Genomic DNA, 24,514 nt, shown 5'->3' with positions numbered 1-24,514 from the left:
CATGGCTAATGGATAATGACTTCTGATTGGTCATTTAGCGGCCCGGTGTTGCCAATGAATGAGATTTGAGTCATTACTGCCGAATATGCTCACGTACACTCTGCGACACACACGGGCACATTTAGTTTCTCGTGCACTCGACTGCGAGCGGATTCGCTCGCGGACACACAGACGCACACGGAATTGTACCTGATTTCACTGTGTGACAGGCCGCCGGCTGACCCTGTTCTCTCCATTAGAGAGTATAATTAGAGCAACTCACCCCGGCGCTCAGACACACACACACACATTCACACACACACTCACACACACACTCACACACACAGGGTAATTAGAGCAGCTCACCCCAGTGCTTCCACAACAAACACAGCATAATGCCCTCATTATGGCCCAGTCATTTCAGGCAGCGGCCTAATCAGGCCCACAGTGATTTATATCACTTTTTCCTGTTCGCAGCAAATGAAATCTGTAGGCCAAATTAATACTGGCTTTTCATCATCGCCCAAGTTAAAAAGCCAGTTACCGTCACAATTCCCCTCATTAATTTAACGGCTGAAAATCCCAGGCAGGCGGAGTAAACACTCATTATCGGGACAAATTGAAGAGGGACGGAGGCAAGTGAAAGAGAGAGGAGAAAGATGGAGAAGATCTCTCTCTGAGTGAACGCAGCATTGAATTAACTTCACAGAACGAAAACAACAGATTGATCGCTGTTGTTCTGACCGGGCCGCGCTTCAGCTCTCAGTTTGGGTGGAAATGACAAAAAGAAAATGTTATTCAAACTAATTATAGGCTTTTATGCCCGGTGTCTTCCAGACTATTTGTTCAAATGGACGCTGTAGATGTGATAAAAACAAAGTAAACGTGCAGTAATGTAATCCGTTCCTTGTTTTGATTCCACGTGTTTCAGCGACTCGGATGAAAACGGAAATGGACCCGTAGCCCGAGACGGCAGCACGTCGGCCGAGAGCTCCTCCGGCTCAGAGACCGACTCCGAGGACGAGGACTCCGATTCAGACGCCCCCCCAACGCAACAGAAGAAGAAGAGCGACGTGAAGTCCAAACCCGAGGTGACGCTGGGATTTAGTCGGGTCCATTTGGATCTCAGATGAACTGTTGGTTTAACTGAGTAACAGAAAGGTTCCTATAAAAACTACACACATGAAACATGTTGCACAACTCTTCACCAGAGCACCACGCTTTAATCACTGGATGTTTTCAGCTATCCTGACTTCATGAGGATGGAGTCTAAGGTTACTTACAGTCTATTGATCAGTTACGGACGACGAGTGGGGGGTAATATTCAGAGACATTTATCCTTTGAGGAGCAACGACACTGTAAGGGATGTTACTTTCGTTACGCTAATTTAAACTTCTATGTTAAACTGAATGCAATTCTAGTTCATGCATGTGTCAAACTATAATGTGTGTTGATGGAGAAGCTGTTGTTTTGGCTGTCTGCTGTTCAACTGTAGAAACACCAGGTTCTCCTGGGAGTTGTAGTTCCTCACACACACACACACACACACACACACACACACACACGTGGAGAGAGCGTCGAAATCACAATTTATTTAGCGGGATATAATTTTGCTCCCGTGTTGTTTCATTCGCCCCCTTTTCTTTCCGCCCTCACCGTCTTCTTCTTACCTGCTTTGCTCATCACATTATTTCTCACCCTCCACTTTCCTTTTCTGCACTATGAAATCCTCATTTCGTACAGTTTGTCATTTGGACACGGCCTATGAATTATGCATCTTTCTTCCATTCCTCTTGCTCTCTCAGACCTCCGTTTGCGAACAAGGTTTCCGTCTCTATTACCGCCGACCGAGCGTCGATCAGAGAAGATCTGATAAGACGCGGCTTCTAACTTTATTGTTTGTTTTCTCCTCACTTATTCCTGCTGCTGTTTGGTTTGTCCCCTCCCGTCGGCTCAGCCCGGAGTACGCAGAGTGGAATTTTATGGTTCTTTATGTGACGTGAAAGCAGCCGTGGCCGGTTAGGAGCGTCTGCAGAAAGGGCGATAAAAGCGCTCGTATGTTTAAATGCCTTTTTTATTGTGGCGCCGCGTGCTGTAATTCCCACAAGTCAACACCTGACAGGCCCGCCTCAGTCGCACGGGGCGGCCTGTATCGGTTGTGACACGACACTGTGCATGACTGGCCATTGAAAAAGATTCCAGACGTGTTGCATATAAGTGCAGAGTATCTGTTTTTTGGGGGGGATGAATGTGTCATGTCTCCAGAGACACTGCCAGCACAATTGAAACATTTCACAACGCACAATTTCATTACTTTTGTTTTGAAGCGGTCGTCTTCTTCTCTGCTGCTCATCGACATGTTGCTGTGTTTGATTTCCAGGTGAAAGGGAAGTCCAAGAAGGAAGTCTCTTTACTGGATCTAGATGACTGTGAGTCTATCTGCACCTTTACCGCTGACCATTAAATGACCAAGATATCTTTCTCTGGAGCTGAAGAGAGTTTATACGAGAGTGAATATTGGGCTTTAAATTTGTCCGGTGGCCAGATCCAAATGTCTGTGTCAATAGATCATGTTTACACTCATTAAGTTAAACATTAACTTTATAAGGCAGTGGTGGATAGCTACCTGTGGGCCTGATCTCACCCTTCAACAAAAAAATGACTTTAGCCTCTTAGCCCTGCTCACAAACACAAATAGATTTATTTGTTTTTTGCGGCGCTCTTTTCGCCATTTTCGTAGCTTTCTCTTGGATGCGTGCTTACGATCTGGCACCACGGTCGCCATGTTTTTATAGAGGTTGACGCCCAGAAACGTCCCGAACACGCACCTCTAGTGGGTCATAAGTGATGACTGAGAGGAATCATTTCTGTATCAGTCTATGCATTGTTTTTTAGGAAAATCCTACTCATTGTACCTTTTCAAATCTCCTGTCTCATAGTGCAGAACACGGAGCGTATATAGATCACGTTTTACCAAATGTAACACACCTGTAAAACTACCTAATTGCAGTGCGGACGTTTGTTTTAAGTTGATATGTTAGTTGACAAATAGTTTAGCTTTAAAGCCACCGTGTGTAGAATGTAAAGATTCTTGTCTTTGTCTCCCCCTAGTGGCTGTATCAATACAAGACACTGTGTCAGACAGCAGCGCGTAGTGTCTTTAACAAGCTTCTGTTTTTCAGTTTCTCCCGCGCCCACGAACGCACCAAAGTCTTCGGTCGTCTCTTCGTCCCTGCTGTCCGACCTCGAGGGCCTTTCTCTCTCCAACACCTCCTCCACCATGCAGGTTAGTGTGTGTGTGTGTGAGACATTTCCTCCATCCCCGTGTGTTGAGAGTCGATTGTTCCTCTTCTGTCTGACACTGACAGAAACAGCGGAGCGCCGTATGAGCTGCTGGAATGAGCTTCTCTCCCTTGTGGAACATTTTTATGCTCCCAGACGCCGACTATTGACCTTTTCTGCCTTCTTATATTTATAGCCTGTGAGGACGGCACAACTGCTCTTCCTGTTTCCTGTATCTCTTATAGTTTGTCTTTCTCACCCCTCGCTGTCTTTTTGCTCTCCCACACCCTTGAACTCTATTTCTGTGTCTCATCTATAAGTCCACCCTCTCTGTTTCTCTCCCCCCCCCCCCCCCCCCCCTCCCTCTCTCTCTCTTATCTCCCTCCTCCTCTCTGTCACCTTCCATCTCTCTCTGTCAGATGTTGTGTCCCTTGTGTCTCGGTGTTGTGTATATCTGATGGTTGACCTTTCCTAGTGTGACGGCTCCTTTCTCTCCTCAGTATGTGAGCGACTCTACACGTCTGTATGTTTTTTATCTTGTCTTTTCTTTTCTTCCCCCCCCGGGAGGAAAACATGTCCAGAGCGTTGTTTCTGCTGCTGCTGTGTCTGTTTTGTGTCTCTGCTGTTTGGAGGTTTTAAATCAGAACAGTTGTGTCTGTTTTTACATGTTCGACACGTGCTTTTAATTTGAAAATGTACTTTAAATTGGTTTGCTGTTAATAGATTACGCATAATTATAAAAGGGGGCTGCATGTAGCGATTCATTTACTTGATAATTGATCTGTGGATCCTTTTTTTAATTTTTATTAATCATGTAATCGGTTAAAGGTTTTGTTTTCGCAAGGAGTAAAAACCAAAATATATTACATTTGCAATCAATTAAGTAAATAATTAATTGATAAACATGAATTTTTAGCCAACTGACTTGTCCATTAATCACCTAAAAGGTGTTCTTCTACAATACTCAGGTCTGAACTTGACCACATTCTGTTTTCCTTCTTAAATACATTTATTTGTTTATTTTGTTGTACATCTGGTGCCGGTATCACAGTGTTCATAGCGGATGCTAATTTAGAACGCCCGTCCCTTTAAGGGCTTTTATAGTATTTTATATATTAAGTTAAGTTTGTACCACTCGGGCCTCGGTTATACTCTCCGCAAGGACGGTCGCAAGCTTTGATCCCGCTTTAGTTTTTGCGTTATTACCAGACTCAGGGAGTGGTGCGTGTTTACGTCTCTGTAGACATTACATTAGAGAGCAAAGGTTTGACATTTTGGGGAACAATGCTTGTTTGCTCTCTTGCCTAAGAGTTAGATGAGAAGATCAATACGGCTTTCTCAAAAATATGGAGCTACAGCCAATTAGCTTAGTGTGTGAGCACCTCTAAAGCTCAACAGTTTCAGACTGTGCTGCTTGTTCAGATTCATTTACAGTCTAATCGAAGGTAAACACTGGTGTGTGTGTGATAGAAACGTAAAGACTTTACGTTAAAGATGCTTTAAAAGTGAGTCAGTGTTAACGATGAGTTTGCTGCATGTAGACGGACGTGTTCTCACCACCTCCCTCCTCTCTGCCCCGGTTGAGTTACTCTATATTCTGAGCGTGCCCGCCTGTCTGTCAGTATGATTGACAGCTGCTCTCAGACCAGCGTTTATGCAGCGCGAGTCTTGTTAGTCACCCCCCCCACCCCCCCCCGGGTGAAGGCCGTGGAGTAATGGAGAATAGAAATGCAGATTAGAAAACAGGGAACTTTTTCGCACATCAACATCTGATTTAGAGTCAATTCTATGCATAAATACATGATGGGCATCGGGATTCATAGACACGGGTAAATAACCTCCCCTTTATATACACACACACACACACACACACACACACACACACTGGCCCCTGTGTCATTTCTATTTCTCAGCAATCTGCCCACAGAGGCAGCGAGTGTGTCTCAGCTGAGCGCTCGGGCCCTTTTAGAGAATTACTGCATGGTTATCAAAGGCATTTAGATTAACCCTGGTCACTGTCTCTGACCCACCTCCTCTTCTGTCTCCTCCTCCCCGGTTTCTGCATGCTACCGCTCTCTCTAATAACATTTTGACATTAGGATCTCTCACAAATGCCTCTTAAATCCCCCCCCCCCCCCCCCCCCCTCCCTCCCTTAACGCGCCCCGAAACCTCTTCCGACCGCTGTCCGTGTGTGCGGCGGGGGCGGCCGAGGCTGATAACTTTTCATTCATAATTAGCGGTCGGCGAATGGGGCTGCTTTGGGGGGAAATTGAACTGTCAGCGGCGGGGCGCGCGGCGTTTGACCCCATCACGCCCAGAGGGGGCCATCATAATTTGTTCATTTGGTGTCCATCAGGCGGGCCTCCGCCTCCCCCGCCTCCCTCCTCACCCCTCTGACCTCCCCCGTAGTGGGCGCTCCGCGGGTTCACGTCTAATTATGAATCAGCAGAAGGACCCCCGAGCGCCACGAATATAGCAGCGGCCTGCCCTCCGAAACCTCCCGCTGCCACTCAAACGGAGGAGATTGCCTCTTAAACAGGAATAAATGCCCTCGCAGACGCGGGGCTGCGGCTGGATACTTTGTTTTAATGCAGCATTTCTTTACATTACCTCGTTTTAGTAACTATGTGTGTGTCTGTGTGAGTGCGTGTTTATCTGTGTGTGTAGGCGTTTAGTCTTTTTTCTGTCTCCTAGTGTTTGTTATTTTCCGAGGTGACGGAGGTCGAGACGGCGGTCCCTAAAAATCCTACTTATCATCCGTTTGTTTTCATCGTCCGCTGCAACAGCTGAGACGTCCATTTAATCCCTGCAAGCAAGTGAATTAGGGTCCTGAACATGAATGTGATGCCACATATGGATGTTGCATCTTATTTATGCTTAAGACCGACATGAACACGTTGGTTTTATGCAGCTGGTGACTTCCTGTGAGGAAGTAAAAGAAACAATACGATAGCTTAAAAAGTACTTACAAGATCCTGCATTTAAAGTTTTACTTAAAATAAGACAACATTATGGATTTCATCTCAAGACAAATTAATTCTAGAAAAATGAATGAACCCAGTTGACTTAAAATAAACAACGGATTTTTTAGCGACGGATAAACGACTAACTTTTAGAAAATAAGACTTCCATGATTCAATAATGGAACGGGCTGAAAGTATATTATCCTTTGAAATGTAGTAGAATAGAAGTATAAAGTAGCAGAAAAGTACAGTGGTTTCTTTTGTGTTCTGTAGCCGGTGTTACTGTGTTTATAATGTACTTTAATCATTCACAAGTGAAGTTAAATACTCTACTTTAGTAGTGATCTATGACAGAAGATAAGCCAGTTAGACAATAAAAAAAACGTCTTAGAAAGATGCATATATATATATATATATATATATATATATATATATATATATATATTTTAAACATTGTCATATCTTTGGTTTTGGGCTGTGTGAAGTTGATTTGTGCATTTAATTGATTAAACGATGTTAATCAGCAGATGAATCGATACTTCTATTAAATATTCTGCTAATGCAAAGAAACCGTCTGCTAACAAAACTCGCAGAGCTGAATGAAGGACAATACTGTTTCTGAATAACAACCCTCTATTATTCCTAATCTGCTTTAATGGAATCTTATTTTTTAATGGAAAATTTCAAAAAAATTAATCATTTTAAAACACCTAATTTACTGACAAATTGGCATAAATGAAGTAACCTCTGTCTGTATGCGCCGGAGAGACTTCTTGTTACATTGAAGTAGTTTTCGATGGCTGTAGTAACATTTACTTAATCCAATTTGCGGTCAAGGTCTTTGTGACGCCCCTCAATTAATTGTCATCTCCTGACTGAGGGGAACAATTAGGCCCTAAAGTCAAACACATGTCCCTTACCTTAATCCTCACAACTCTTGTAGAGCATAATGAAATCCTGTCCGCGGTGTTGGCGGCAGACGGTGGCTGAGAAACAGAAATGGATTTTCAATATGTGCCCGTACATCTCTGTGCTCCCCACGCCACTTTCTTTTTAAATTGGCCCTCTTATGCACACGGCACAAGGCTACCCGGCTCCCGGTTAGCCCCCGTTTTCCTTTTTTGAATATGTCAGCGGGATTTTCAGGTCATTTGCCAGAGAGGATGCTGGGAGCGTGGCGTCCGGGGCTCTGAAGGTGACTGGTGTCTGTGTCATCCATCACGGGAGCTTCCTTTAAGTTGATGCATAATAGAGCCTCTCAATCAACTTCGCTCCCCTCGTTGTCACCTCCCTCCTTCCTGTCTGGGGCGGGAGAACGGGGGAGCCAAAAGAAAAGGAAGGGAGACTGACAGAGAAGTCAAGGTTACATCCCTCTTCTTCTCTTATTTACACTTGAGGTGTTCGTGTAACAGGACAACAACGGATGGACGAGTGAAGGGGGGGGGGGGGCTCGTGTCAGGCTTTAACCGTCCACTGTGTCAAATTGGTGATAATAAGCCGTTTGAAGCCTCCGTCCCGTCCTCCGAGGACGACGAGACGGGACCTTGAAGCAGGATGTGTCTGTCAGGGAGGTAAATCTCCGTCGCAAACATTATAGCCAGCTTTATCGACGGCGACTGCTCTGACACGCTCAAAAAGTGGCCCGATAAATATGCAGGCTGGCGGCGCGGCGTTACGGCCCGCCAACAAATGTTTGTTTGACCTCCTTTTACAGGCGCTCGGGCCGGTCTGAGCTCAGGAGACGCTGCTGCTGCTCCGTCAAGGGGACGGTGATCGGACAGTTTGTTCTGTCACTTCTGCAGAGGATTGTTTCAGAGATGTTTTATTCTGGTGCCAGAAGACTTCAAACCTGGAAAACAAGTCACAAATAAGCTCAGCTGCCAGTTGATTATGTGCACCTAGCTAACACTAATGCATCCATTAATGGAGGCCGCAGTTTGTGGTGCTTCATGGGTAATCGGAGAGCGGGTTTACATGCACTTTAGTGACCTGGTTACTGTAAATCAGCGTGCACATGCAGCAGGTTCATCCAGACTTCTAACACAACACCAACTTTATTGTGGAGCCATGTCTGACTTATTCTCTCCGCAGTCGTCGTGACTTTTGAGTTGGAGCTCTGCGAAGTTTCAGAATTCAACAAACAAATGAAATAATACACGGTGGAAACCGACTTACTGAGATTTCTAGAAGACTTTAGATGGAATACAGCGATGTGATGATCTCTCCTGTCGTTCCCATTTACATTTTTATAAACCGGTATTCTTATCCTTCAACAGGAACAGTCGTACAAGAACTGTACCTAAAACATATTGTCTGAAATAAGCAACTTTTCCTGTAAATATTGAGTCAAAGAATGAGTAAACAGGATTGAGGAAGAGGCTTTTGAAGCCAACTTTCTACAATTTTTAATTTTGCAGTTTTTGATCAATTGACCTCAATGTTGATGGAAACAGCTTCATGTTTTATGTCTTCTTCCTTCGTAAATATATCCAAACCTGCTGTTTCTCTCACGTCTTGCTGCTCCGCTACACTGATCGTGAGTGTTTTACTTCTCGCCTTGTGAAGCGAACACGTTGAAACTCGTCTCCACGGCTTCTTGTCGTGCGTCAAACCGATTCTTCATCCTCGCACACACATCGTGACACTTCGTCGTCGGATGCCTCGTACATTTCTGACCCGAGTCGGAAACACGCTGCCAGCGTGTCCGGCTTCAACAACACAATGTGCCCTGACACCACTCAGCGCCTGCATGTTTCCACTGCGTTTCTTCATATCATATTATTAGTCATATTCAATTAGCTGAATTAGTTCACACCCTGTGCTTGATCATTCCTCACTGTTTTGCGCTCTTTGTCACTCATACAACTTCTTTGAGAAGTCAGATTTTTCACTTTCAGGCGTTAAATAGACATTTTTCAGTTTCTGAACTCATCCTCATTTGCGCTGTTGTTGCCTCTGTGTCAGCGTATGGATCTACTGAGGTGCTAAGTGTTTTAGAGGGTGTGAAAAGGCTTCGTTCGCCCTGATGTTTTGAACTAATTAGTGCCGTCACTCAAGGCAGACGGACCTCTTTGACTTCAAGAAACTACCTTAAACGTAGTCCTACTTTTTGCGCTGCTTTTTAATATTGTGAGTGTTTGAGGTGTGAAGTTAATGCGGACGTTGTCATGTTTGACAGGTCATCGTGTTGCGTGCTTTGTGTGGGCCGACCTCGTCTTTCTGACGAGAGCTGACAGAAAGTGTGAACAATGTTCCTCTGAGTAACGAGATGTTAATGTTTCGGGAGAAAGAAAACGCCACCGACGCGTTCGCCTCCTTTCTTTCCCGTAACTCTCAAAGGTAATGTGATTTCCTGCCTCTGAAAAGGTAAAAGCCCCTGCGAGCGGCAGGTTTGGCCCATGCAGGCACTTGTGTTTCTATTCATTAGAGGTTGTTTTTATTCAGCCTGGTCGGACCGAGCATCCAGCCCATTTCCCTCTAACTGGGCTGATTGAGAACATTTCTTAAATGGGCTCGTCTTTAGCCCGCAGCCGTAATGAAGGGAGGGTTGGTGGGGAGTTACCAGTCAACCCTCGGTCCCACTTCACTCAGAAGTGCTGCATTCTTCCCGCTGATTGGACACGGAGAATTGCATGTGATGGAAAGACCGGAGATTCTTGTATTAATCTGTGCTTTTGTGTGAATGCATTTGCACTGTAATGTGCAAGGCGTCCCTGGATATATTGTGTTGATGTGGAGAGCCTGAGGCTTCTGGGCAATGTTCTGCATGTTTTTGTTTTTTCTGCTTCTGCTCTCAGGCTGTTGTTTCCAGCAGTGCTTAGTTGTTCGCAGATCAATCCAGGCAATACTGCAGCTTATTTCTCTGATAATCAAGAAGTTTCATGGAGCACAAAATCCCACTAGAGCCTCATTCCCACTGGACAAAATACCCACTAACACCGGACTTTTGTCTTTAACTTGGAAGTGAATATATTGTAAATACAATCAACAGGGATTTGGGCAATTATTATAATTTGTTAACGTACAAAACATTCAATTAATATGCTCTCCTCAAGAGGATGATAGAATGGATGTTTGCTGAGGTTTATTCCTGTCTTCCATACGTCCCTTCAGGTCACCACTCCGTCTTTTGGCCCTGTGAAAACCTACGAGCTGCTTCACCACATGACCGGAAAAGGTTTGTCAGCCAAGTACCATTTCCCCAGGCAGCCCTGTTTGTACCAGCCCAGCATGGTGGCTGTACAGGTCACACTGACCAACAGCTCAGACCACAGCCTGGAGGAGATCCACATAGGAGACCGAAGCCCGGCGAGCCTCAACATCCACTGCTTCAACACCATCGGTGAGTACGAGCGCCACACCTGTAAAATACTCGTCAAAAACCAGGGGGATCCAATATTGCTTGTTTTAAAAACGCATTTTTATTATTATTTATTATGTCGTCTCTCCTCTTCATTCACGATGGCTTTCTGGAATTTCTACAGGTCCATGATTGTTTTCTCAGGCAGATATTAAATGATCATTTTAAAGCCTGTTTGCTATCAGCTCAGCAAATAGCCCCGTCCCATTCCCCCCCCCCCCCCCCCCAACCTGAAAACAGCCAATATTACTTCGGCTAATCCCTGTTCATTAGTATCGATCAGGCCGAACAAACATGCGCCATCTTCATATTTCTTGTCGCGGCGTTGCGTGATTGCTGCACTCCGTATAATATAAGACTGAGAACAGTGCTCCCTCAAGATTCTCCCCTTTTTCCCATGCCGGTGTGCGGTGGAGCACGTTAAAGCTGTCGATTGCAGGCGATTGATCGGGCATTGAAGGAACTCGAGCAGCCAAACAGTGGGTAATTTGGATCGATGGAAGCCCGGCTACTGTGAGCTGCTGGCTGGAGTTGGTGTTGATAAGTTGCAGAGGATGACAGACGAAGAGTTGTATGATGCTGTTTTGTGTTTGTTTGTTTGTCGAGGGGATGATAAATAACACGGCTTGTATTTAGTCAGAAATATTGCACATTGCTTTACTTAAAACGCGTAATTTAGCCGTTGAAAATGAAATAGTATTTATGATTTACTCGCTGTTTGATGTCTCCCTAAAGCGTATATATATTAGAAAAGAGAAAACCTCTGCTTTGAATATTTTATAGTCGGGCAACAGTCAAGTCGCTGATCATCGAAACACACTGAATTCAAACTCGACAGAAACAACAATTAACTCATCAAAACCGTCTTTGTCTTTCCACTTTCCACACAATCACCAACTCTGATTTGGTCAAAATAAAACCTTAATTCACAGAGTTGGATGTGGAAAGAATCAGCCGTTGCATGCGCTCGCAAAGCTACGAGACTCCGTTGACAGAAACCGTAGTTTTACTTTGCTAATCACTGAAAAACACAAAAAGGAAAGAAGTCTATCGCCTGTTTTGTTTTCCCGTGTTTGTAAAAGCTGCATCTACGTGCTAACGTTGGTGGAAAAGGAGAAGTAGCTTTGTGAGTTTAATGTGGTTTAAAGGACCGTTCCGGTTTATTACAGCGTGGGTTATATTCTGTTGCGTTGCCGTTCCTGTCGGTAATAATAACTTCATGCTCACCAGATTAATTGCTGAGATCTGGGAACATGTCGACGTTCAAAGAGAAAGAAACGTGAGCGGTCAAATGATCACGCAGGTTGTAAACAAACGTATTTGAACAGTCGCTAAAAACAATAAAATAATCTGTTTTAAACATCCGTCGCAGATTACACTCTGACTTCCTGCTTTAACTTCGACCTACTTAACAAACGTGAAGCCGTGGCGTCTTTGCACACAATTTGTGGTGAAAAATCTGTTAAATCATCAGTTGAAATGTTCTCCAGATGTTATATTAAATAGTTTATCTCATGATTTATATCAACACAGACCACTAGACTGTTAAAAACATGAGAATCAAGTCCAGAACATGTCTGTTGGAGCAGAGTGAAGGCTGCAGTGGAAGTGAGTCTATGATGACTCTGTTTTCTGAGGGCTTTCTCTCTGGAGTCTCTTCTCCGTCCGTGGAAAGAGTTCTGCAGTAAAATAGCTCTGCTCCACGGAGGATGTTTCTGTCTGTCTGTGTTCTTCTCATCCTGAACCTCCTCCTCCTCCTCCTCTCTCATTCAGCTGTCCAGACTTTCTCTTCAGCACATTTTTTTGGTGGCTTTACTTAACTCTCCTCCGTCTTGCTCCTTCACCTCGTCTCTTCTTGATGCTGATGCTCCCTTTGACAAGCCTGTTGTTTTGAAAATATGCTAGTCCTTCATATATATATATATGTGTGTGTGTGTGTGTGTGTGTGTGTGTGTGTGTGTGTGTGTGTGTGTGTGTGTGTGTGTGTGTGTGTGTGTGTGTGTGTGTGTGTGTGTGTGTGTGTGTGTGTGTGTGTGTGTGTGTGTGTGTGTGTGTGTGTGTGTGTGTGTTTTCCTCCACGAAGCTAGAGCTGTGGGGAGGGGGGGTGAGATTGAAGGATAGATTTCTCACACACGGTGGCCTTGCTTTGTGAAGTAGAAAACACAAGTGGTGTGGATGCCTGTCTGTTCCACTCTGCTGCTGCCCTCCCTCCCTCCTCCCTCCCTCCTCCCCCTTTGCTCCATCCTTCCTTACGTTGCACACTGTGCCCTTGTCACTCACTATTCCTCTCCTCCTTCCCTCTTTTTTTCCTCAGAGCGGCTGGAGCCAGAGGCCTCTGTGACGGTTTCCATGGGTATTGACTTCAGCGACTCGACACAAGCAGCCAACTTCCAGTTGTGGTGAGACAACCTGACAGCCGCTCATATCACGTTTTCTCTTTCCTTCTCCGACCTTCAGTTGTACATCTTGTTCACTACCTCTTTTCTCCAGATTCACACCTCCCTCCCTCTTTCTCTTCCATTCATTTGCATCCTTTTTTCTCTCTCTCTCTCATTTGTTTTGTGGTAATTCTCCTCTTCCTGCCGGCTCTGTGCCGGCACTCCCAGGTGAGACATCAGCCGCGATTGATCCGGGTTCACTGGGATAACAATTATTACGCCAGTAATCAGCCCCGGCTCAAATCAAGCTGCTGAATGCCATCGGCGCCGCCGCTCAGCTGATCAATAACCTTATCAGAAAATCTGTTCAGGATGGGGGGGGGGGGAATCAATCCGACCCAAAATGCCTTGCACACCGTGTGAATGGCAATCAGAGGAGAAACATTTAATACACAAACAAAGCTCGAATAGACACAAGTGCACAAAACACACGCTCACTGTGTCACACGTCATCGTCTGTTTACTCGCGTTGAGATGGATTTAAATTACAGAACATGCAGGAATAGATTTGTTCTTAAGTCTTATTAAGTGATGTAACTTTTCTATTTACCTATTTACCAGGGACGGTACACATCAACACTTCAGTTTACACCTCCATGTAAGAGAGCGAATGTTCATCTCTAGTTCCTTTTACTGGCTTCTTACAAATCGGTTATTATCAATACAATGCTGCAGCGAGCTCTATAGTACGACACAATACGACACAATACTGACACGATACTGACACGATACTGACACGATACGGACACGATACGGACACGATACGGACACGATACGGACACGATACTGACACGATACTGACACGATACGGACACGATACGGACACGATACGGACACGATACGGACACGATACGGACACGATACGGACACGATACTGACACGGTACGGACACGGTACGGACACGATACGGACACGATACGGACACGATACGGACACGATACGGACACGATACGGACACGGTACGGACACGATACTGACACGATACTGACACGATACGGACACGATACGGACACGATACTGACACGATACGACACGATACAATACAATACGACACGATATGATACAAAAGTAGCAGATATGTAAAAAGAACGAGTATGTAACGGTACTATGATCGGTTTGCTCTCTTTAGTTTATGTTTAAAGGTCAGATAATAAGTGCTTTCTCTTAATTCAAAATATAAAACTCGTATTTTGACTTTTCACAATTTGTATCATAGCTTCCGTGGGAGTCATATGCACTTAAAATGATAAAAAATGATCTATGAAAGCAGAGGACATGACGTGTAGTCTTATGTGGTGTTATTGGGGCGTTAATTATGTTAATTTACAATTTTCATGAACGCACATTCGTCATGTTTACGCTGGTCGTTCATTATCTGAAGAGAGGAGCGTTTGATGAATCTGTCGCGGCAAACTCGTACGGAAAGACGTACTCTTTCCTGAGGTCTGATGTCTTGTAACCAGGTTCCTGCTTTGTGTTAGATGTCCTCTAAAGAAGTTTCTTTTCTCTTACTGTTGTTTTGCTGCCTCAGCACCAAGGAGGACCAGTTCAGTGTGTCCATCCAGCCCGCTGTGGGAGAGCTGCTAATGCCCAGCACCCTGACGGAGCAAGACTTCAGCAAGGAGCAAGGTGGGCTACGTCATGTTCTCTAAATAAATATATAAACTCTGGTGATAAGCTGAAAGCACAGTGAAGATCACCAGATACAAACTTGAGTTGTTGCCCTGCTAATTCAAAGTCTTTGAAGCACATGACCTGTTCAGATAAAATCACGTTTAGCATACATGCACATGGCTATTTATGCTTTAACATGTTACTGGAAAAGGCTGATTTGCTGCAGTGTTTGTTTATGAAGCGTACATTATTGCTTTTTTATCTAGTTTTGAGTGAAATTTGTGACAAAATAACAGATTCCTTTGCTTTTATTTGGTCTGAAAATACAATTTTCAATACTGATGGATGTGAAATAAAAGAATTAAGATACTCCAGCGAGTATTTACAGCAGCAGTCAAATAAAACTCCAATGTTATATTTGTGACATGTATAAATACACCAGACCTTTTCTTTAAACTTGATTTAAATGTTAAACAGCTATTAACAGCTCGGTGACAAAGATAGAGGTTTACAATCTTTAAATTAGAGTTTTCTATTGCGTGCAGTTGTCACAAGTTATATTTATAAAGTGAAATTAAATCCTAGCAGCCTGCCTCTGGTAACAAACATGTCCTCACCATTGTCATGAAAGCCTCTTCTGAAGCACTTACTGGTGTTCCCTCCACAGACACACACCTGTAGAGCTGCATAGTGAGGCGGCCATTGAGAGCTGAGAGCACACTCGTATCTCGGCCATCAGCGGGCTTTTGAGTGCGCGCTTAATGCTGCTTCTGCCTTAATTCATCTTCATTCGCTGTGTTTTGAGCTCTGCTGAGTACACCTCGCACAAAACAGAGTGGAGCGACTTGCTTTGCCGGAACCTTTTCTCTCGCTAGCAAATTGCTGCTTTAAACCAATCGAGTGAAGTCAATTAATTCTTTCAGTTTACAGGTTTTTCATTATATTTGCCTTGAAGAGCTCTTTTATTTCTGCCTAACTTGTGCATATTTATCTCCATTCTTTCTCTAAAATCCTTGTTCGTTACTAAGTGCACATGAACCGGCCATTTGCCTTCAATTGAGAGGTTTTTTCCAAATCTGTTTGCATTTATCGAAGATTTTTCCTCATTTTAGTCACAAACAAAATCAGTTTTATCTTTTTGTTCGGTCCCAAATTCTTCTTCTTTATATCCACAACACTTTATAGTGATAGTATAAACGTGTCTGCTATGTATGTACTTTAAACCGGACACATTGAATCTACAGTAGTGACAGAATGAAGCTCCTGTTTGATTGGCTGAACGTTTCTCGTCCTGTCAGGTAAGCTCCTGGGCATGAACGAGACCTCTACAACCGTCACGATGGCAACAGCTAACACCTCCAGCCAGACCGTCAACACGCAGGTCCTGTCTGTGGCCAACGTAGGAGTGGTTTCATCCGGACAAAACAGCCTCCACAGGTGAGCCGTCCTCTCCGCACAGTCACCGTCCTACTTCTTCATTTACACACATTCAACAGACGGACACACAGATTAAACCTTTCGGGAACATTCGCTATTTTAGTGCCCTGGACGATGCTTTGCAGGTTTTCTTCTGGTGCTGTCGTGGTTGTAGGGTCAGCGGGTTTGGCAGGAAGTTGGTCAAAACAAAGATGGAGTGTCGGTCAGTCCGTCTGCTTGACTGACGAACTCATTTATCTGCAATAACAATGATTGAAGTGAGATGAACCGTGTGGAAAAGAGACAAACTGCGTAATTTGTTATTGAAAAAAGGTAATAAATCGCAATATATGTTATCGCAATAATCCAAATTAGTAATAGTAATTTTATGTTACGGGTGATTTCTGAGAGAGACAAAGGTCCTAAAAGGTACATGTACACGTTTTCTTTCATGTTCTTTTGTTGTGTTGTTTTATGAGCGTGAATAAATACTAATATAATGAATTCATTGTATACTCGGCGGCTCACGTTACCGTAGTGTTTAACGCTGTCGTCTGTTGTGTGATGAGATCGTTTTTGTTTTACCCCCAACCCGTAATTTATTTGATCATGTTTTCACGTTGTTCATCCACCTCGTTGTCGTTAACATATTTTAGGAACGCCTGGACGAAATGTCCTCAAATTTAGCAGATGAACTGATCACCGTGACCTAAAAAAAAACACGTTTTTCAATAATTCTTATGCTAATTATGACAATTTCACACAAATGTCTTAAGAAGATAAAACGATGACATATTGGACAGATATGGATGTAAACTACTACTTGCCTGGTTGGTTGAAGCACACGAGTCATGAGGTGGTAAAACTAGTTTTTAATATGAATACTGTAAGTTGTACCTGCGTGCACGTGTCCGTTAGCATCGTGTTCTACAGTGAGGGCCACAGAGTGAGAGCCTCACACAGACATGCCAGGGGAATGCCCTGAGAAGCCTGGCTGTGTAATTGGTGTACACAGAGTGTGCTAATGAGCTTCCTCCTCTGTCACGCACACCCGAACACCTGATAGATAATTACACCTCCCTCTCTCCCTCTGTTTCCTGCTCCGTCTCTCTCTCTCTCACCCCCCCCCCCCCCCATCTGTCTCTCCCTCCGCACCGCTGTCTCTCTTTCACTTCCTCTTTGTCTCTCACTCCGTCCTCCCTCTCTCTCCGTCCGTCCTTTTTATTTCCTCGCTCTTATTACATGTCTCTGTCTCGGAATAGAGGAAACATGTAGGAATAAGTAAGGGACAGGGAGGAAGTCGGGGGAGGTAGAATAAAAGGGGGAGACGGCAGCACGAAGGACACGGAGAGACGAAACGAGTGAGTGGAAATCAATGCTGGCCAGCGGGAGAGGCCTGCGTCCAATAAGCCCGTCCTTCATTCAGAATAACCGATAGCTCAAACGACGCCGCGCTATCAATCTCTCTCTCCCGCTTCTGTGACGGCTAAAGAGGAAGACAGTCCCCCCCCCTCCCCCCGGTGTTGCCCCGTGGTCTTATAATAATGAAGACACCGTCTTCCGTATTGCCGGCTGGTGATGACTGGCTCTCCATCGCTGTCCCTGGGAGGTCCATTTATTAGAGATGATGGAGAAGACGTAGCCGGCCGGTCTGACAGCCTCGCCTTTGAGAAGCTGTCGCAGAGATCTCTAAATCTGTCCGTTGGTGCTCTTGATCTGGAGCCAGTGACCGCACATGTTCAAATGATGACCTCATGTGATTGTTGTGTTAAGATTAGAGCTGCTACCATCATTCGATTAGTCGGTGAAGTTAATCTGCTACAGTAGGTCGTCTATAAATCATTTAAAAGGCAAAAACATCTTTGGTTTCAGCTTCTCAAATGTGAATATTTCTGTTTTCTTACTTTTCTCTCACAGTAAACTGATTATCTGTGAGTTTTGGACAGTTTGTCAGACAAAATAAGACACCGGAGGCTGTTATGACGGGCGATCAGACAGTTATTTTGTTTGGAAACTGCTTTCTTTTCTATTTGTTTCATAACTCCAGACCAATGAAATGTAACATTCACTAACTGTCCTTACTGTACTTTAGGATTTATTTACACTACATTTTACTCTCCTTGCATCCTAAACGAGTCTTAGAAACCAGAGTGGTGTAATATTTAGGGCTGCAACCTACGATTATATTCATCTTTGATTACTCTTTATTATTTTATCATCAATGTAAGAAAACATAAAAACAAAATGCCCGACACAGGTTCCCAGAGTTAAATATGACGCCTTCAAATGGTCCAAAATATTAAATTTACAATCATACAAAAGGAGAGAAGAGCAACAAATCCTCACATTGAAGGAGCTGCGACTAGAGAAGCTTTCGTCTTTTTGTTTGATAAATGACTGAAACTATTAATTATTGTTGATTAAATTCCTGCCAGTCGACTAATCGTTTTAGCGCCGGTGATTTTAGTCATGGTGTTTTTGTGTGCACACTTTGAATAACACACACAGACACACACACACAGAGTGATCGATCTGATCGGATGCACCCACTGAGAGTTTATTGTGGAGGTCACTCGGCATTAAACGTGATGTGTGACCTTCTTTTTCTCCTCTGATCTCCCCGGAGAAGGCGCCTCTAATCCGGGTAAAAACCCCTCAACGTGTACCCGCCCTCGGAGGAGCGAGAGTTGGGCTTTAATGTAGAAATGACGGATTCGACATGAATGATGCAGTTCACACGACGCACGTCGCCTGTGCTTTGAACTGACCTTCGGCACTTTGTGTGTTCTAGATCTCAGTGTTAGAGAGACGACGCCGGCTCTGTTTGACAAAGCAACAGCCTCCTCGTGCACCTCTGCGTCCCTGCACTCCTCTTGTTTATCAGCAGGGTGCAGCACTGCTTTTCCCAAACAGGCGTCGAGGTCGAGCGGGGGGGGATGCCACTGAAACACAGAAATTGATTGCTGGAAAGGAGGATGGCAATAAATCAAGCAGGAAAGCAAATGTAGAAAACGCTGTTCTTGTTTATGTCTAAACAGGCGGAATAGAATAAATGTGCTCTATTTTTCAGTCCGTTTGAAAGCAAATTTGATCGAATTTTGCATGCATTGCCAATCCCTCTGGTTAGAGCCTAATTTAAGAAAAGAAGAAAGCTGAACCCTTGATTTATAAGCTATGCTTTCTCTTTACTTTACACTCTGATATCATTAAATTATGCTTCTTGAAACACTGCATTTCCCCCTTTTTCTGGGGAAGTTGAATTCTTGTTCCTGTTTAAAGTTTAATTGGCTCTCATTTATAACCTGACTAATTAAGCGTCTGCTCTCTTTATTATGGATTGCTTCAGCAGACAGTGTGGCTTATGATCCATCTTCACACGGTACAAAGAGGGAAGGGAGCGGAGGGAAACGGAATTTAAGCGTCGAGCTCTGTAACGTTTTCTCCTCGAGTCCTCGTTGAGTTAAGTTCTCGTCTCCCGTCTTATTTCCCATCAGCCCTTGCAGTCTGTCCTTCCTCGCCGTCCGCCCTTCGAGTGCGGTCGCTGCAGTCCGTCCGTATGGCCGAGCTCTGGAGATGCGTGGAGGGTTCCTGCTTCTAATTGGGGCTAATGGCTCTGGCCATCTGCCTGGTCTGAGTCTGCTCGCATGTGTTGCTGCTCTGGCCTCACTGACCACTCGGTTGAAGGACACTTGTCCACCTGGCCGAACACCAGGATCGAACACTGATGTCCAGCCGTCGCACATTTGGCCTCAGCCTTTCTGAGCTCCTGATTTCTGTAACAACATCACGCACGAATCATTTCTTCTGAACCAGCTCGGAGTCAAAGCCGGTCGAACGTTTGGTTGAGATGCTCGTGTACCCGCCACAGGGTTAAGTCCTGCATTCTTGGTTGCAGAATCCTCTGCGTTGTCTCCGATGTGAGGGCGAATGTAAAGGTGAAAGCCCACTTTGTGTTTGCAGTGGCAGGGTGGAGGGGAGGCAGATGGCACACAGAGGCTCTCTGCACTGAGGAGAATCACAGATAATTGGAGAGTGATGCTTAGCCGCAGCCCCGCCGATCGATGCCAATCCGCCTGCTCTAAGTCCAGGGGTTATGCTTTGCTTTTCTTTCCATACACTGCAATTAATCCAGTGTTTAGCCCAACATGTGAAGAGTGCAGGAGAATACCAATGACCCGTTTAAAGCCCGCTTGTCCTTAATCTGTCCCCCTTTCTAGTCCCCCCCCAAAAAATGCCCCCATGTTGTGTTAGATGGTGACGTAGATCTGCTCGTACCACAAAAAAACGCAAAAGCGAGAATGTTAAAAGCAAAATACGCTCGGAAATCAAACGCGATTGGAACGCGCTGTTGTCTCTTTCACTCGCTCTTATTGCAACACATGAACAACAGCCCAGAGCGGCGTCTCCTGAGACGGAATGAAAGCCGCCTCGGGCTAGTGTTAACTGGCCGAGTAAATGATAGATTTATATCCTAAATCCATTAGCAAAGCCACAGGGACCACATAGACACCTTAAGCTGCTGACAGCGGGGGCAGAGCGGAGGGAACCGGATGTTCCTCGTGTTTCATGTTCGTGTTGAATGGGAATAAAACATCTTCTAAAGGTTGGAGCGAAGTACGGCAGAGGACGCGTCTTTAATTCTCCCACAATTAGTAATTTTGAATTGATATGCAACCCCTGAATTATTTAAAGAAGCAAAGAGGCTGGATGTTTTTGAGAGAAATTAATCCTCTTCTTGAATGGCTTGTGTTTCCTGCTGAAGTGGCTAATATTTTAATTAAGCCCGAGGAGGACTCTCTCTCTCCTCCCTGAGAGCCTCCTGATAAACTCCCTCTCCTCTGTTGATGGTAATTTAGCAGCTCCCCAGAGACGCACCCAGACACACTGGGTTTGTGAGCCAGTTTCATTGTGTATGCATGCCCCCCCCACCACCACCACCACCCTCTTTAACGTGTGCGTGCTAATTGGTGGACGTGCTAGCCGCTCCTGCCGCGCAGCACGCCGCTCTGCCCACAGGCCGTCCTGCGGGGGGCTCTTCACAGGCTTCAGTCGGGCCTAAGTGGGGCTCTTTGTGGGCTGTTTGTCAGGCCTAAGCAGGCTGCCACGGGGGGGTCTTTGTTGCGGGGATGTAGTGCTAAATGGAGGCAGATGGCTGGGAGTCGGCCACGTGAGGCCCCGGAGATGCAGAGGGGGCTCCGCTCGGCTCCGTCGCTCCTCAAAGAGGGTCACGCTGGGTCATAGCCCCTGTCTGCCTCTTGTTAGCGCTCTCAATGGGGACCATGTGTGCCCACGTTTGGCCCCGGTCTGCAGGGACAGTATCCAAGGAAACAGGGGACCAAGAATCCTCCCGATGGTCCGGTGGGACAGGGGGGTGGGGGGGGGGGGCGTCCCCCATACTGGTCCAGAGGCTTCCCACACACTCATAGACGGCCACAGTCCATAAAAAACAGGCTAAAGACAGTTTGAGTGACATGGAGGGCGTGTCCCGCCCCTCATGGCTCTTCAGTCAGCTGGAATAATGGACTGTCTGTTGCTCCGCTCTCTATTTTTCCTGTCACATCGTTTTCCTTCTTTGTCTCACTCACTCATTTAGAGTCATTACAAGGTGTGAGGTGTTGGAGAATGTTCTGACGAGAGGATTTACGGGTTTGGGGGAGAAATGCGAGTTAAGTGTGCAGGCCGGGCGACTCATTCATCTCTTTATTAAAGCGCCTTGTGTTCTACGTTAACTATTCATTGATGTACCATCAACCATTGGCTTCACATTCAGGTGTTTTATGTGGAAAAGTTTCATCGATTAAGAGAATTTTATTTCATTTCATGGTCCGTATAACAGGAATAGAAATATAATCAAATAGAAATATAATCAAATAGAAGTAATGAAGTGAGCTTAGTTCAGTCTATAAATGCAACCATCCTGCCTCGTGATGATCAATTGTTGAAATATGTTTATTATTTTATATAAAAACCTGTTTGATAACTTTAACCGAGGTGAACCCAGACAAGTTTTTCACATTTATGTTTAATGCAGATTCTAAACGCATAAGATGAATGAAATGACCCGGATGTATCCGAGTGGCAGACATGATAAGAGCTGCTTGAGTTTTCTAAATGCTAAAGAAAGGTGCTTCAATGCTTCCTTTCCTATCTCCTTTAGCATAGGATACACCGGACCATCTTTACCAAAGAAAAGTTACTGTAAGGAAAAGATGCAGCTGCCAGACTCCCTTTAGAGAACCTCTCATGTTACTGCAGCAGGGTCTGACAGTCTGACCCTCTCAGTCCTGGTTCTGGTTCTCCCGTGCCTCCCTTCCCTCCAGTGGGTCCAGCAATACGTCCTGGGTCTCCAGCAGCGTGGTGTCGGTGTTGGCTCCCAGAGAGGAGAAGCTCTGCTCCTGGAGGAGGAGGACGAGCTGCTGCCGGGAGCTGAGCTCTCCTCCTCCCTCCGGAGCTCCGACTGCAGGTCCACGGCTGCAGGTGAAGCCGGATCTGGGTCTGTCCACGGTGGACCGGTCTCTGCTGGAGGATCTGGGTCTGTCAACGGTGGACCGGTCTCTGTTGGAGGATCTGGGTCTGTCCACGGTGGACCGGTCTCTGCCGGAGGATCTGCGTCTGTCCACGGTGGACCGGTCTGGAGGAGTTTTGGTATCCATCAAATCCATAGGAATAGCCAGGTTTCACACTAATGGTCCAGAAAAACCTGTTCCTGCAGATAAACCACAGAGCATGCTGTCAACCGTTTTTATGGGGACTATTTCTTTGGTAGAAAGTAGTTCCATTGAAAACCGTTGTGTGAACTCGCCCTTTAATGCTCAGTGTCAGTCTGTCTTCTGGGTTTTGTGAAGCTGAAGTTCTCTTCCTCACCTGCAGGTTTGCCGGGCGGACGGTGAGCAGCGGAGCCCTGGTCTTGGTCTCGCTGGAGCTGAAGGAGTCCTCCGCCGCGCTGCTCACCATCAACACAGACAAGAGCGTCATGGCGTCCATGTTGCTCCGAGACCTCAAACAAGCCCTCGCCCTGGCGTAGAGAGCCCTCCCTCCTCCCTTTAGTAAAGGTAAAGGGGAACCACACTTCATTAAAGATTTCACGTATTTTATCTCTGTGATTGAGGACAATTCAAGCACTTTTATCCGAAATACGGAGCTTGATCTTGTGTCACTCACGGAGAATTAACTGGAAACTATTTTTTTTTTTATGGGCCGTGGTTTTTGGGAAGGATTGTCCTGAATCACAAGAATAACTTTGTGAAAGTCTTCGAGTAAAGTAGTGAACCCCCTTTAAGAACACACAGAAGGCATCAAAGAATTTAAAATGTGACATTTAACCTCCTTTATACGTCGCTCTCCATCCAATCGTGTCGGACCAACTGGTCATTTACCTCAGCGGTTACTATTTACTGTTCCCTGGTTTTGACCAAACATTATTCTGTACAAGCAGCTGTACGTACATGTGTGTGAGAGAGTACATCGCTGCGTCACTCGACCGTCTGACCGTCGTCGATGTTTCTACAGTTTGAGATGTGTGAGACGGTTTGCATTGATGGACTTTAGTGCCAAGAAAAAAGGATTTCACCGTTAAATGTAGACCTCATCACATGATAAACGCCAAACGAGCCTCTCTGTCCCTGATGTAGTTTTACCCCAAAAACCACATTTGTTAAAGTGCCTTCTACGTGAAAATGTTATTTAGAAAAACCAAAACATGTATGTTAGACTTAAATCAACAAGGTCTTTTTATTTGTACCGCTTTGCCTGAACAATAAAGAGTGAATTTATTAAAATAAATATCTGTCTCTATTATATGTATTTTACGTGACGGCGTCTCCAACACGCTGTGATTTATCGTCATTTACACGAACGTGGCTGAAACACGACGTCGTTAGTGACGATCTCTGCTAATTGGCCGTGCACTCATGACATCATGATTGAGATGAATCTGTCGGCAAGAAGAGACTCGTGATCCGGGCCCATTAACAGAGTTTCCACAGACGGACTGGAGGTGAAACTGTAAATAGAATCGATAGAATAATGTACTTTAATGTGGAGTACTACAGCACATGGAATATGGGGGAAATGATATCTGCCCTGGGTTACAGCCTTTATAATCTGTTTGCTTTATTCAATGTTAATAGAAGATGAATGAGGACTTTGTGCAGCGAGAAAGTTGAGAAAAGCTAAAAGTTAAAGAGCCTAAAGACAGCTCTGCTTTGTTGCTGGTGGTGGACTAAAGTTGTGCAGACGTGTACGTGATGTGTTGCCTCTCTGAGAGGCCGGTGGCGTAGTGTGCTTTGCGTCTGGCTGTCTTTTCCGGCTCATAAATAGCGTCTCTCTGAGGGCTGTGGTGAACACCTGTTAGCTCATCTGTCACAGGAGCTCCACTCGCATCCATCACCTCTCCCTCTGTACTCATTCCCTCAGCCAGCTGTTCCCATCTCTCACACACACACACACACACACACACAT

The 24,514-nt window shown here is 45.2% G+C and overlaps 1 protein-coding gene across 5 annotated transcripts in view; it reads left to right on the top strand.

Annotated features, from left to right (window-relative positions):
- The window catches only part of ap3b1a (adaptor related protein complex 3 subunit beta 1a), a 49,223-nt gene extending 25,387 nt beyond the window's left edge, over positions 1-23,836 (top strand). For all 5 annotated transcript variants that reach the window (XM_076079776.1, XM_076079690.1, XM_076079855.1 and 2 more), the window contains 8 exons: positions 911-1,070; positions 2,361-2,409; positions 3,163-3,266; positions 10,340-10,568; positions 12,901-12,985; positions 14,556-14,653; positions 15,937-16,075; positions 22,925-23,836. In XM_076079776.1, coding sequence (XP_075935891.1) covers positions 911-1,070; positions 2,361-2,409; positions 3,163-3,266; positions 10,340-10,568; positions 12,901-12,985; positions 14,556-14,653; positions 15,937-16,075; positions 22,925-23,078 — 1,018 coding nt within the window. In that variant the 3' untranslated portion in view covers positions 23,079-23,836. The remainder of the gene's footprint in view (positions 1-910; positions 1,071-2,360; positions 2,410-3,162; positions 3,267-10,339; positions 10,569-12,900; positions 12,986-14,555; positions 14,654-15,936; positions 16,076-22,924) is intronic.
- The last annotated feature ends 678 nt before the right edge of the window (positions 23,837-24,514 follow it).

Source organism: Anarhichas minor, unplaced genomic scaffold (genome assembly GCF_050575085.1).
Source record: "Anarhichas minor isolate MPS153535 unplaced genomic scaffold, ASM5057508v1 ptg000002l, whole genome shotgun sequence".
Taxonomy (NCBI): Eukaryota; Metazoa; Chordata; class Actinopteri; order Perciformes; family Anarhichadidae; genus Anarhichas; species Anarhichas minor.
The sequence above is the reverse complement of the archived record's forward strand: the minus strand, read 5'-3'. Positions and strand labels throughout refer to the sequence as shown.